Source organism: Xiphias gladius, chromosome 15 (genome assembly GCF_016859285.1).
Source record: "Xiphias gladius isolate SHS-SW01 ecotype Sanya breed wild chromosome 15, ASM1685928v1, whole genome shotgun sequence".
NCBI classification, from domain to species: Eukaryota; Metazoa; Chordata; class Actinopteri; order Istiophoriformes; family Xiphiidae; genus Xiphias; species Xiphias gladius.
Genome location: NC_053414.1, coordinates 27,717,002 through 27,729,711, shown reverse-complemented (window position 1 = coordinate 27,729,711; position 12,710 = coordinate 27,717,002). Strand labels below are relative to the sequence as shown.

The window sequence follows — 12,710 nt, the reverse complement described above, 5'->3', positions numbered from 1 at the left end:
CTATTTTCGTTCTGTGGAAATTATGATGAAAATGATTGCATTACATTAGCTACATCTCTTTTTTGTGCTCATGGATAAACTGTATCTTTTGTGGCCCAATCTTCAGCTTCGAGCCAACATAGAAACAGTTGGTGTTTGTGCATCTTCTTTACTGTACCCATTCAAAACCTGTTTCTGTCATTTGCCTGTATAATTTCCCTGAACCATATGCATTTAAGTTCAGGTAAAATAGTGAAGAGATTCCTATCAAACATGATGCTCATCTAGACTGTTTCACTCTTGATGTAGCGATGCTCAACATCACTGCCATTGCTTTTCATTACTCAGCCCAAGTCCATTAAAGGCGCCTTTAAACAAGTCACCCACATGTCAAATCTTCTGTATTTAACACATGCGGAGACAGAAAACAAATAAACAAGACCTTTTAGTTTATTAAGCAGCCTTCAGTTTGTCAATGTTTACTGACTAAAGCACATCACTCCAGAAGTCCTGTCCTCACATCGAAGCATCCTCCAACTCTAAACGAACCCAGGTGATTACTTAGCGTAGACTTACCAGTGGCTAATATTAGTGAGTCAGCCAATTGGACACACAACATGTAAATAAGACAATTTTGGAGTTAGGCTACTTTTAATCACATTTATCCTAGATGCTAACTGCTTCCTCCATCTCCAACTCCTTCGTCAAGCTGTCTACCTCAAGCCTGCGATATGTAACTGGAGTCTTTCTCACTCCTTTTCAATATTTAGAAGGGGCCACACTTCCTCACGAGTATAACTCTCAAGAGTATTTATTCCATGCATTCTTCCGTCTTGTCAAAACATGGCATCTACATTGCCCACAATTCAGCTCGACCAATTTGGGGGTGTCATGCTAGGAGCAGCTAGCGTAGCCTTGAGCAGGCTTCAGAGGTCTGGTTTTCTAGCTCCACACACCCAGACTGAATTCCTTTTCAAACTCGTAGTATTCACCTGCAACCAACACTGACACAAGTGATCACTTGAGTTGATTTAGCCACAAAAACTTTTTAAAACTTTTTTTCACATATGTAGTAGTACTTCCCAAGGCATGGAAACACACTTTGATGTGTTAAATCAGTAGATTTCCCCTTTAACTTGTGTTAGGACTATTGGCTGGCTCCTGCCTTGTCTCCCTTTCACTAAGAGCAGCACATCTTTTGACATATAGGAACTGATAAGAGAGTGTGAGTTGCCTCCAGACATATGTTGGGGATCTTATCTGTAAGAAGGCAAGGAGTGCTATTGACAAAGAGAAAGAAAAACTAGTCATGCAGCCCAATATTGCGGAAGAAAGTTGTTGGTGGTTGGACTCGTTGGATTAGTTCTGTACCTGTTCCTGTACCCGTACTCTTCTGTGTTTGATATGGAGCAAAAAGCACTGAAAAAAGACGGCAAAAAACATAGCAATGGACTAAAAGCTCAAAAGGGTCTTCAAACTATATTTGTACGTGAGTTTGAGCCAGTGGACAAAGCAGAAGTACAGCGGATCTTTTATGAAGGGCTGATGGAGATGGTACCAGACACTGCCTTCAGAGGCTTAAACCATCACCCTGAGAGTCTCCTGCTCTACACCGCTATGACAGGTAAGATAACTACATAAGTAACATGTTTCTGTAATTGCGTCTGCAGCTTGGAAAAGTTTGTAAGGTGGTAAAGTAAGTACACTGATCAGGAGACTGTGGAAAGATCTACCAGAGAAGATCAAGAGACTGTATTTTCTTTTTAAGACACATCTTAAAAACGCTTTTGAAGACCAGTTTCTTGATTGCTGCGAAAACACAATTAATGATTGCGTTTTCCTTGTGTGTATTGTTTAATCAAAATTCACACTGTGTTTTTTTGTGTTCGTGGTATTGATCTCTTGTTGTTGGCCTCAACTTTGCTCTGTAGCCATCAAGAAAGTTACAGTAAAAGCGTTACAACTTTAGATTTTCTTTACGTTCACACATCTGTCCATATCTTTCTTCTGGCAGCTCTTTGTTTTAAGATTACCATGTGCTGGTGGGTGATAGGACTCCTCCCAGTAATTGTGTTGTTTGGACGATACTTCTACAGCAGGCGTGTGATCCATGGCTACCTGGAACATGCCATGAGCAGAGACATGGGTGACATTGAGGGGTTTTACATGAAATCACCAGGTATATATTGCGTATTTTGTAATTTAATATAAATTTCATATGCAGTGTGCACTGTATAATAATCTGCTCCTACTATTTCTGACTTGCCAGGATGGTACATACTGTACAGCACCCAAGTAAAAAAATGTTTCTGAATCTTAATTCCTCATTTATTCCCTGTTTAAGCATGCTAATACATAAGAATAGCCCACTGAACATAACATAGGGGTAGTGAGTGTTTTCTAATCCTGCACAGCCAGATCTCCTGTACTGTTTGAACCCAAAATGTAGACTTAGGTTTTCGTAAATGACAGTAAAAAAGAGCAATGTATTTTCACCACCAGTGATTCCAGTTTGTGCATATACATGTGTATCCAGTAAAATGCATCACATCCTGTTTCTTAGTATTGCTATTATAACAGTACTTAGAATTTCTATTTACACCATTTCTGCAATCAAAAAATTATGTTAACTGTTTTGCTTAATTGATTATTACTATAAAAGTTGTGCTTTCAGTTGGGAGCCTTGACATCTACATATACAAGTCATCTACAAAGTAATCTACAGAAATACTGGCAGATGATGTAGATGAGAATGAGATTTAACAAAGTAAAATAAAATAAGATACAATGCCTTATTTTGTCCATAGTGGCTGCAACCTTGGACAAGGAAGCTTTGGGGTTTTAGTAATAGGATTTTCCATTTTTTGGGGTTTGATTTAATGACAACATTCTAATAGATTTATGAAATAGAACATCAGACTTTGTCAAGGATAGAGCATTAAAGTCCTGGACTTTTTCTATCATTGTCCATGATGTCCACCAAATTTAACTGCGATGGAGACAGGTATTCAGTGTCGGGTAGTAAGAAATATTACAACATAGTAACTAAAAAAACTAGAAAATTGGATCATATTAATCACATAATTAAAGCAATAAATTACGTCACAGAAAATTTCACAGTCATGTTGCTGCTTAAGTTCATACGCTTATTGGGAAAATTGGTCTGTCCAAAGTAGTGCCTGATAATGGACATACAAGAAATATAGACCACAAATCTGAAATATGGACAAAAAAATGGAGTAAAAAGAAAAAGAAAAAAGAAAAAAACCCAGATGAAGCAGGACATTGTGCATGTTCTTTGACTGAGTTATAAAAAAAGATATGAATTATGTTGTAAACTGAGTGATTTGCCTTTTCCTTTTATATTTCACATCTTCTATTCAAAATGTTCATGTCCTGTCCTTGCCCTCCACCTCAGACTCCTGCCTGTGGGTAGCAGTGGTTGAAGGCAAAGTGGTGGGTGTCGTAGCAGCAGTCAGCCAGCAGAAGTCAGGAGGTGCTGTCGAGTTGCAGCGGATGTCTGTTGACCGGTGCTGTCGGCAGTGTGGAGTCGGGGTTGCGCTGGGACGGAAAGTTCTGGAATTTGCTGCCACTCACAGATACTCCTCTGTTGTGCTGGGAACCACGGCGTACACACCGGGTGCCCACCGGCTCTACCAGCGTCTGGGTTTCCGCTGTGTGGGAGTCACCAATGGATACGCCACACCTGGTGCAAGGTGTTCCTTACTGGAAAGAATTTTCTACAGAGTCCGCCATCACCAGTACATCCAGTTCCTGGATGTACAAGACAGCTAGATCCCTTCAAATGGACAACACTAAACTTAGTGATAGTTCAGAGAACCAAATTTCGAGAATATAGCTCTGTGTTTCCTGGCCCTTGTCCTGTTGTTTTCTGTCCCACTGTATGTTCAGGATGGGTTGTGTCAGGCAATTGAGCGGTCATCATGAACCACCTCAAACTGCACGTCAAATGACAATCAACCTGGCAGAAACTTAGCCAGATTTGAAAATTTGTTTTGGGGGTGACCACTTTGGGGCTAAAAGCATGTTTAACCCCTACAGTGTCTGGAAATGACAAACCATTTACAGTATCTTGTTGTTTAGGTTCAAGGATTTGTCGGAGTTGTCATTTGAAATTCTAATATATTAATTTCAGTACCTCTTGTTTCAATTATTATGTAAGCCCAGTATTGGCTGTCCCATTTGAAATTCCCTTATATAACCCAACATGCATAAATGACTAAATAAATAGGTTATACAAATACACAGTGTATTGTCTGTTGTATGTACTGCTGTATGTGCTTCGGTTATGTCTGGCTGTGTTCTTTGTATGTATATGTGCTTTATATATATCTATAAGTTGCATTCATAAAAATAGCTCAATAAATGCTACATCCTTAATTTTCCCAACTCAGTAGCATCTTTCATTAGAACCTCCTGCCTCCTAAATGCCCACTTCCTTCAAACCCTACACTTCATGGTTGCGCAGTAACCCAGGCTTTTTGTTTAAATTTTTAACTCTCAAGCCCAAGCTGAGAGTTATCTCGGTTTTAACTTGATATATATATGCTTGACATTTTTTGAAACTCTAGTAAGCTCCATCCAGTGTCCCCAGATATTATACAAATGTTTCCATAGGTTGAGTAGCGCTGCCCTCCTCATGATGAGTAACCTGATCTTCTTGTGTAAAAAAGAGTGGGGTGCCCCTTTAAAGAAGTGAATAATTTGAAAAGAGATCTCATTTGCATAGCTTTGCTTATCCTCATAAAAGCCCTGCAGGTCTTTCTGTTTTAAGCCTATATGCTGTTTTCAATCAGTCTAACATTCAAATGAACCAAAATTTTTGTTGTCTCTGGGCGAACAACAATGCAGCTGTATACTCCATGGAGTGGTCATATCTGTGCCTTCATAATTCTCTGTCTGAGGCTCCTTTGGAGATCTTAACTGATGACTTTAACTGTGACAAACACAGCTACTCAGATGAGATAGTAGAAGGGTGTAACAGTTGAGCAGCTCTGTCAGGACTCCTCACTTTGTCTTTATTTGACTTAGTGGTAAGACGTTGCCTCAGCAGCAATGGGAAACTGTCATCAGAGATTTCTTTCTTTTGTTGTACTGTATCTTATATTTGATCAAGATATCATACACAAGTCCCTATAGAAATAGATAAATGACCAGTAACATACATACCGTGAAATTTCTACTTTCTTATCTATCAGCAATCTAACAGCTAGGGGTTAGTCACTACGATTTTATCTTTCAGTTCGGCTAAATTTAGTTTAAATGTTTTGTCCCCTGGGAGAGCTAGTCAGGACCATACTTTAGGACTATAGCTTATGTATATGTTATTGTCTATGTTGTAAAGTAGACCTACTTCTGGGGTACAACATTGTACTTACAGGGGCCTGAGCGGGTGCAGGTTTTTGTGGAGTACATTCAGTATTACAGCTTTTTTATGATGAGGTTTCTAACGGTCATAGAAGATTGTGACACAGTGTAACTGTCATGAACAGTTGAGGACACAAACACTACAGTCACTGAAAAACTTTTTTCAGAGTCATTGCAAAGTATCAAAATTAAAAATACGACATGATGAGCTTGGGGTTATTTCACATCTCTCAAACTCAGCATGTCTCTTCTAACAGGAAACTAAGTTCAATGGGTTGTGTCATATAGTTAATGCTGATTTGCTGTATCATCTCCAGCATGTGATATTAGAACAGGAACGTGACCAAGCGTGAGTTATTGAACAATTGACAAATTATGGACCCACCAGAGCTTTTGAAATGTTAGCTCCTGTCTGATTGTTCCAATGGGCCCTGTCACTATAGCGTCATTGTCGTGATCCAAAAACATGAGTGTAATAGGGAGATTATAAGTTACAGTGGCCGATGAGGCTATATGTAGTGTGTAACAACGAGAGTGATGTGGGAGCATAAATAATTTTATGAATGAATTTACTGCATTATTCAGTAATATAAAAATGTTCACCAAGTTCAAATGAATATGAAGAAAATAAATATTTTTTTTTGCCAATTTACCAATTTTGTTCTTTGACAGTTCCAATAAAGATTTTCAAACAAAATGCCCATGTCCTCAAAAATGTTGAAAGAGAGAGATGAGAGAAAGGCAGAATTATGTCGTGGAATTCTAGTATGAACGGAGAGTAAGAAAAGAAAAAGAAAAATATGGAGCCACAGTTGGCTGGAAGATGCAGACAATACAGTATGGTCTGTCGTCTGAAGTGAAGTTGAGTTTTATATCGCAGAACAGTCTCAAGACTACAGTTTTAGTCACAACATGTGAAATACTACTCCAGTAGTATTAAAACAAGCTCACTACAGTTTATAATTCCTTTTCCTTTTCTTTCCTTAATATTCTTGTTGGGAAATGGGACCAAGGAACTGCTCAGACCGGAAGACAGCGGACCAAGATTTCTGACAAGCCAGAAATCCAATTGATCTTCCGAGAGCCAAATCGTTGATTGTTCAGGCAATTGAGCAGGCAGTTTTCCGGCAGAAGTTGCTGCATTATTCAATAATATGAAAAATGATCACCAAGTTCAGATGAATATGAAGAAAATTAAGATAAAAAAAATTCTATGCCAAATTACTACTCCAGTAGATCTCTATCAACCAGAGCTCTATGATCACAATAAGATTTAACACAGTATGCAATTTGTTTAACTGAATCAGGAAATGGGTGCAGAAACAAAACTTGAGTAACTGACCTGACTGAGATTTTTTCACAGGATGCTGTTATGAAAACTCCATGCTCAGCATTTTTTATGTTTTGTGAAATCTGTTCTTCCTTCTGAATGTTTATGTCATCTTGCAGTTTGTGTTGTGAAATTTACCTCCCATGATCTCAAACAAAGTATGGTTCAGTGGTATTCACCCAAGTGCCACCGTGGCCCGAGAGGTGGCAGGTGTTTAATTCCAACCAGACACATTTTATTTCACAAATATGGATGAAGGAGACTCCGCTGACACTGTCTTGATTGCATATAAAGGTTTCTTACAAAGAAATACAGCGTCAAGTCAAGCATCTGCATATCTGCTTGTGAGAGGGTGTGAAGCCGATGAACCACTCTGAAAATCAGCCTTGGTCACCGACTCTTAAATAAGGCAGTTGTTTTCCCTAAAAATTGTCACTCACATATGGTTTCAGTTACAAAGCATTACCTTCCTTTTCAAAATGCAAAGCCCCTTCTGAGGACCTTTGACCTAGGGCCTCTGAGCCATGCCTCTATTTTCAACACATGTTTTCAGTGCTACATATATGACCATATACCTCGTGATAAACTGAAAATATATCCCGATGGTCAGTTCAACCAAACAAAGCAACTTCTGGTTTCTCTAACTCCCCATCATTTAGGGGGGAGGGAGACTCTTGCTCCGCCTCCTGTCCAGCCCTCAAATTGTGCCCCAGAACTTGAGTGTGGCATTTCATAAAGCATACAGTAAGTGCAATGCTTTTGCAGGGTGAAGTTAATGGAAGTCATTAGGTTAGGTTTGACTCTCTGAGACTGCACAAAACATAATTCCTTCATATTTCCAATTCTTTGACTGTGTTATCATCTCTACAAGCACAGGTAAGGTTTATGTTGTTTATACCTTAAGTTCATGGAGTTTGGTGTATTATTATTCACTGCTGCACTACAAAATGCTAAACCTGGAAAACAAACTTTTTTAAGCAATCAGCAACAGAGAAGAGGAAATTTGAGCACTTTGACTATGTATGCAGAGGGTTCAAGGGAAAAGAAATAGAAATGATAGTTTCTAGACCTCAAGAAAGGAACTTACTGGAGGCCATGAAAAGAGGAATATAAACCAAAAATAAAATTAAAAGGGACAGATTTTAGGGGAACATTACTGAAAAACTCTGCAGTGACTTCAGAAGCTAATGCTAATGTTTATTTGTTTTTTTTTAATTCTGGTAAGATTCCAGCTCAGGAAGCAGATGCAAAGATGACTGTCGAGTACCATGCCTCTACAGTGACAAACATGGACGTCGAAGAGAGTAAAATTGGCTATAAGCAGCTTTTTGTGGATGGCAGCAAGCTCCGCTATTCATGTAAGAAAATAAGGACTTAGTTTTAAATAGGGTTGGGTGATATGACCAATATATATACCATGAGACACCGCTCTCATTACTACAAATCAGAAGTAGTTAAGATTACTGCTTACTGCTCTCCACAATGGAGAAAATGTAATAGTTTTGGTAATAAGTCAGAGTATTTTTCATAACTGAGTATACAGTTTATTTGATAGATAAAAAAAATTAAAAATCTAAAAGGTGCACTGATGGAATTATTGGAGTTAAAACGGCAATAACTGATTTTCTTTTTTTTTTTTGGCTTCTTGTGGAAAGCAGGTAAACCTCTAAACACAACATGAACTTACTGTAATCTATCTGTTTCCTTCCACCCGTTTTTATGTGCATTTTTAAATTTTTTGCATAAAAAAAGTGTAAATGCTGGAAACAAAACAAACAAACAAAAAAACCAAACAAACATGCAAACAAACAAAGTTGTTATATCCATAAAGCAAAGTGCAATGGGGAAGAGACTTAGTGAAGCATTAAACATAAACGTCACTCACGCTCGCACTCTACTGAAAAGATGAAAAATAATCATATACCTGTATTTCTATCACATTTAAATTCATCAGATCACCAGAAACACCAAATTAATGCTAATGTTCCTCTGGGCCTGTTTGATGCATTAAAAGTCAACTGCTTTTTTAACAGGTTTGCCAACTATATGAAGTTAACATGCCCATGTTGTTTTTACAATTTGTTCTGCTGCCCCTAATGGCAAAAAAAAAAAAAAAAAAAAAAAAATCAATTATAGTTCCGTTAAAACAGGGCATATTGGCAGGACCTAGTCAAAAGACTGGAAAATCACTGAAGAAGCTAAGCTACAGCTACTTCTAGATGAAAATATTTACTACCAGCTGTCAACGATTTCGCCAAAGGGATATATATTGAGGTTTATATCCATCGTTATTTTTTCCAATTATTTTTTTCCATTTTATTATTTTCTTATGTTTCAGGTCAATGTGGGCAATGTTGCAAATCAATGAGCAGGACTCGCAATACATGGTTTAGAGAACTGTTGCATTAATTGGATGAAGTATCTTGTTTTGTCAGATATTTAAGCCTCAAGATTACCCAAAAACAGTCATTCCTGTCCAATTATTTCATCCATACACATTGTCTCAATTAAGCTTCAAAATCATCTGGCAAATAAGGTCAAAATAATATAAAACTACATACTGTTCACAGTGAAAAAAGATTTTATCACCCAGCCCAAAGTTAAAACTGATACAGCCACCATTTTAATAAGGTTGATATTTTCTCTGGTTTATTATATGATACACAAATTACATATGTGATTTATGTCAGTAATGTGTTGTTTGGAGACCTTCAAAATAATTATGAGTTGTCTGTATTTCTAAAATAACAATCAACTAGTCAGCGCTTTTGCTTGAAATGAATCTTTCGTATATTATTTTGCAGTACTACTCAGAATAAATCCATAAACAAAAGTTATTTAGATCATTTCATCAAATTAAAGTTTCTGTGTCTATTTTGTCACTTAGTTTATGTGTTGAGAAACAGCCCATACCGGGTTGCTACAGTTTGCCTCGGGCTCCTGTGTGTTCTCCTGTTGGCTGGTGCCATAGGTCAGAGTTTTCACTGTGAGTCTACTTCTTTGTTTCTGTCAAATATTCACATGTTTGAGAATGTTGCCAAATGTCATTGTAAAATGACTGATTCACAACATATTCTTTCTCCTCTCTGGCAGACCAAAAATTTGAGCAAGACAGTCACAAAAACCTAAAAGCCATGAGTAAAGAGAAAGAGATCCTGCAGGAGAACCTTAAGACGGTGCAGAAACAAAAACAGGTCCTTGAAGCCAATCGTAATGGCTTACAAAATAGTTTTGATAACTTATACAGAAGGAAAGAACAAATACAGACAAATAACAATTTACTGACTGACGAAACAAACAAACTTAAACTTAGCCAAAGCCGGTTAGAGGCCAGTAACGCTGCTTTGAACAAAGAGATCGAACAGCTCAGAGCCAGTAAAAGCCTGTTGGATACTAATAACAATGCCTTGACTGCAGCCAAAAACATGTTACAAAAACAAATTGATTCAGCAGTCAAGCAAAGAGAGGGGTTTAAGACCAATTTGAGTTCAATGACCAAGGAGAGGGACAATTTTCATAACAAATTCAATATTGTAAGCGGAGAAAAAGAGCAGCTGCAGATGAAATACAATGACTTGATTAAAGACGTAGAACATTTACAGGACAGATACAACTTCTCTAACAGTGAAAAAGACAAGCTAGCAAGCAGTCACCAAAACCTGACGATAGAAAAAGACACTCTGCAGGCCACTATCAACACACTTACAAAAGCAACAGATGTGTTGCGGGTTAATTACAACTCCTTGGCTCAGGAAAAACACAAGCTTGAAAACAGTTGCCAAAATGTGACTGCAGAGAGAGACCTGCTGAGGGTGAAAATCAACAACCTGACTGCTCAGAGAGATCATCTATATGTGGAAGCTGACAGACTGAACCAAACCCTTCAAGGTAAGTAGAAAGAATTCAGAAACTGCCACAAAAAGTACATAAAAGGCTTGTGGCATTTCATAAAATGTGTCCTCACCTGGGAAAAATGCATGAGGCCTTCTTGTCAAAATGATGCTGGAAACAGCTGAAAGCTCTGGTAGCCATGCCATCTGACGAGAAACGAAGCCAAACCTCCTTTTCCACAGAACACCACCAAAAAATCTCTCTAAAAATGTACGCCAACTCAATTCTTGCACACACTTTTGTCTCAGTGTTTGGTTATTTATCAATGATTATCTCACACTTACAGATAGGAAGTGTCCAACCGGTTGGCAGAAGTTCCAGTACAGCTGCTACTTCACTTCTGTTGGAAAGAAAACCTGGAGCCAGAGCAGAGAATACTGTCAGAACAAGGGAGCAGACCTGGCAGTCATAAAAAGCCAAAATGAAATGGTGTGTTTATCCATGTACATTATCTGCATGACTGTACGCTAAAATGTTACCATGTAAATTTAAGGGCATTTGATTTAGTTAAAGCTCCGTTCATTTATATTTTCATATCAACAATGGATCAATGGACTATGTGTAAAGTAAAAAAACAGGTTGCTCGTAGTGATGAATCCACAAAAATGTATTACCCGACATTGCAGCTCCTCTCAGCTCCAAAAAGCTTTTTAGCATCTGTGAGCTCATTGTTTTTGTTTTATGGCCCACAACTTTACTGTTTTGGTTCACTTTCACCTTTCATCAACCCGATTTCCTACCATAGCAGGCTGCTGTTTTCAGTGAAAAACCTCTGAAAACGCACAGCAACAACAGCAAACAAAAACATCCTGTTAAAACAGGATGTGAAATGGTGAACGTATAGGAAAAAGATATAGTTAGCAGGAAACCAAAATGTAACGACGTAACGAAAAGAACCCTTAAATTTTGCTCAAATGGTTGATTTATTGATGAAAAATGTGATAATAATAATAATAATAATTATTATTATTATAATTATTATAGTCAATCAAATGCATTTGTATTAAAGGCACATGCTTGATTTGGAGGTTTTAGTCAATTAGTTAAAAAAAAAAATCAGAAATACTTTAGATGTAGTTGTTTATAGTATTTTTCAAACAAGAATATGATATTTATCCCGTCCTTGTACTGTATTTGACAGAAAAATAACATGTTTGCATAAAAGCTACACTACTGGAACTCGTAATTAATGCTGCATTAATTGATTTTTTTTATCACTTGATGGAAGTGGAATAAGGTTTAAACACAACATTGACATAACCTTAACTTTACATGGTGAAAATGTTTGGAAACATTGTATAAATGCACAAGAACATTAGCAATTATTTGGAGTTGTGTCTTTGCATCACCACGAAATTAAGTCAAGTATTCACTCTTCTTTTAGCTCTGTTTTTTGTCTCCACCAGCCTTGAAGGAAATGTTTGGTTCTTTTGCTGCTAAATGTTGCACTATGGTCCTTGATTAGTTGCTAAATTCCTTAACAAAAACATAAAGATTGCAATAACTTTGAAATGTATGTCGATTCCCTCATAGACCTTCATCAATGGCTTGTATAAGAGTGACAAAGAAGTCTGGATTGGATTGACTGATGAAGGAGTAGAAGGGCAGTGGAAATGGGTGGATGGGACAGCGCTGACCACAGCGTAAGAAACGGAACTCACGTCATTATAAAACTCTATGCAATGTTGACCTAATTTACCCAAGAATAAAGCAGTATTTATTTTCATTTTGGATGTCTGTCCTTGTCCCACAGGTACTGGGGTAAAGGCCAGCCCAACAGCTATGATGGGAGGAACCAGGACTGTGTGGAGTTCTGGCACCGTGGGTCAGGAAAAGGCGACTGGAATGATGAGAACTGTAATGTAGAACAAAACTGGATCTGTGAGATGTAGTTTTCCTGTACATGGAAAAAATGATCCTTATGTAATATCAGTGTAAAAAAAAAAAAAATGCACAGTAGGGACTGCTGTCAGCAAAGTGTAAATAATAGCAATATTAGACACATTGTTTGCTTAAAAATCAATATGACGTGATCACTTAACACACAATGACACACAGCATTGCTAACAACCAAAGCCTGACATGGACTGTTTTGCAGTGAGTAATGTACGATGAAGTTAAA

At 37.7% G+C, this 12,710-nt stretch overlaps 2 protein-coding genes across 2 annotated transcripts; both read left to right on the top strand.

Annotated features, from left to right (window-relative positions):
* The first annotated feature begins 1,530 nt into the window (after positions 1-1,530).
* LOC120799622 (N-acetylaspartate synthetase-like) lies at positions 1,531-3,774 on the top strand. The gene is made up of 3 exons (XM_040144846.1): positions 1,531-1,603; positions 1,994-2,158; positions 3,398-3,774. Exons 1-3 carry the CDS (start codon positions 1,531-1,533, stop codon positions 3,772-3,774), a joined length of 615 nt encoding a protein of 204 aa, XP_040000780.1.
* Positions 3,775-7,445: 3,671 nt separating this feature from the next.
* LOC120800801 (C-type lectin domain family 4 member M-like) lies at positions 7,446-12,565 on the top strand. The gene is made up of 7 exons (XM_040147161.1): positions 7,446-7,573; positions 7,923-8,055; positions 9,585-9,683; positions 9,791-10,585; positions 10,875-11,017; positions 12,122-12,231; positions 12,342-12,565. Exons 2-7 carry the CDS (start codon positions 7,950-7,952, stop codon positions 12,478-12,480), a joined length of 1,392 nt encoding a protein of 463 aa, XP_040003095.1. The 5' UTR covers positions 7,446-7,573; positions 7,923-7,949; the 3' UTR covers positions 12,481-12,565.
* The last annotated feature ends 145 nt before the right edge of the window (positions 12,566-12,710 follow it).

Excerpts from the sequence above, each read along its gene's own strand:
- LOC120799622 (XM_040144846.1), top strand. The coding sequence starts at position 1,531 with ATGGTACCAGACACTGCCTTCAGAGGCTTAAACCATCACCCTGAGAGT. Across the intron at positions 1,604-1,993 it reads GCTCTACACCGCTATGACAG|CTCTTTGTTTTAAGATTACC; the intron begins GTAAGATAACTA and ends TTCTTCTGGCAG. Across the intron at positions 2,159-3,397 it reads GTTTTACATGAAATCACCAG|ACTCCTGCCTGTGGGTAGCA; the intron begins GTATATATTGCG and ends CCTCCACCTCAG.
- LOC120800801 (XM_040147161.1), top strand. The coding sequence starts at position 7,950 with ATGACTGTCGAGTACCATGCCTCTACAGTGACAAACATGGACGTCGAA. Across the intron at positions 11,018-12,121 it reads TAAAAAGCCAAAATGAAATG|ACCTTCATCAATGGCTTGTA; the intron begins GTGTGTTTATCC and ends ATTCCCTCATAG. Across the intron at positions 12,232-12,341 it reads GGGACAGCGCTGACCACAGC|GTACTGGGGTAAAGGCCAGC; the intron begins GTAAGAAACGGA and ends CTTGTCCCACAG.